The following is a 987-nucleotide window of genomic DNA, read 5'->3' on the forward strand; positions in this document are numbered from 1 at the left end:
AGAAGTTCGTTACCCGGTGATATTAACGGAATTTGAGAAGTGCATCGCCTTTAAACTGGTCAGAGCATTTAAACAAGTCGTCTGCGGGTCAGCAGAAAGAGACAAAAACAGAGACAGAGACAGATGTATATATATATATATATATATATATATATATATATATATATATATATATATATACGTATGTATATATATGTATATATATATATATGACACAGAGAAAAAAAAAAGAGAGACAGAGAGAGATAGAGAGAAAGAGGAGATAGAGAGAAAGAGAGAGAGAAAGGGGATAGAGGGAAAGAGAGAGGAGACAGAGAGAGAGAGACAGAGAGAGAGAGAGACAGTTATAAATAAACATAAATAAATAAATAAATAAATAAATAAAGTAAATATAAATATAAATATATTTGTGTATAGGTTTGACATTCTGCGTACAAGCCGTGGTCCCTTTGTCTGCGACGTGAACGGTTTTTCTTTCATATAAATAAATAAATAAACAAATAAATAAAATAAACAAACAAATAAATAAATAAAATAAACAAACAAACAAATAAAATAAACAAATATAAATATAAGTAAATAAAATATTTGTGTGTATAGGTTTGACATTCTGCGTACAAGCCGTGGTCCCTTTGTCTGCGACGTGAATGGTTTTTCTTCTATATAAATAAAAAAATAAATAAAATAAATAAAATAAACAAACAAACAAACAAATAAATAAAACAAATAAATAAAATAAATAAATATAAATATATTTGTGTATAGGTTTGACATTCTGCGTACAAGCCGCGGTCCCTTTGTGTGCGACGTGAATGGTTTTTCTTCTATATAAATAAATAAATAAATAAAATAAATAAAATAAACAAACAAACAAACAAACAAATAAATAAAATAAACAAATATAAATATAAATAAATATATTTGTGTGTATAGGTTTGACATTCTGCGTACAAGCCGTGGTCCCTTTGTCTGCGACGTGAATGGTTT

At 27.3% G+C, this 987-nt stretch overlaps 2 protein-coding genes across 2 annotated transcripts in view; one reads left to right on the forward strand and one right to left on the reverse strand.

The window, feature by feature from the left end:
• The window catches only part of EMH_0027650 (uncharacterized protein), a gene marked incomplete at both ends in the record, with an annotated part of 1,483 nt that extends 1,438 nt beyond the window's left edge, over positions 1-45 (reverse strand). The window contains one exon of the mRNA XM_013494056.1: positions 14-45. Within this exon, the coding sequence (XP_013349510.1) occupies positions 14-45 (32 nt within the window). The remainder of the gene's footprint in view (positions 1-13) is intronic.
• A 935-nt stretch (positions 46-980) lies between these two features.
• EMH_0027660 (GH24076, related, related) overlaps positions 981-987 on the forward strand; it is a gene marked incomplete at both ends in the record, with an annotated part of 5,378 nt that continues 5,371 nt past the window's right edge. The window contains one exon of the mRNA XM_013494057.1: positions 981-985. Within this exon, the coding sequence (XP_013349511.1) occupies positions 981-985 (5 nt within the window). The remainder of the gene's footprint in view (positions 986-987) is intronic.

Source organism: Eimeria mitis, genomic scaffold, assembly GCF_000499745.2.
Source record: "Eimeria mitis Houghton genomic scaffold, Emh_scaff1018, whole genome shotgun sequence".
Classification (NCBI taxonomy): Eukaryota; Apicomplexa; class Conoidasida; order Eucoccidiorida; family Eimeriidae; genus Eimeria; species Eimeria mitis.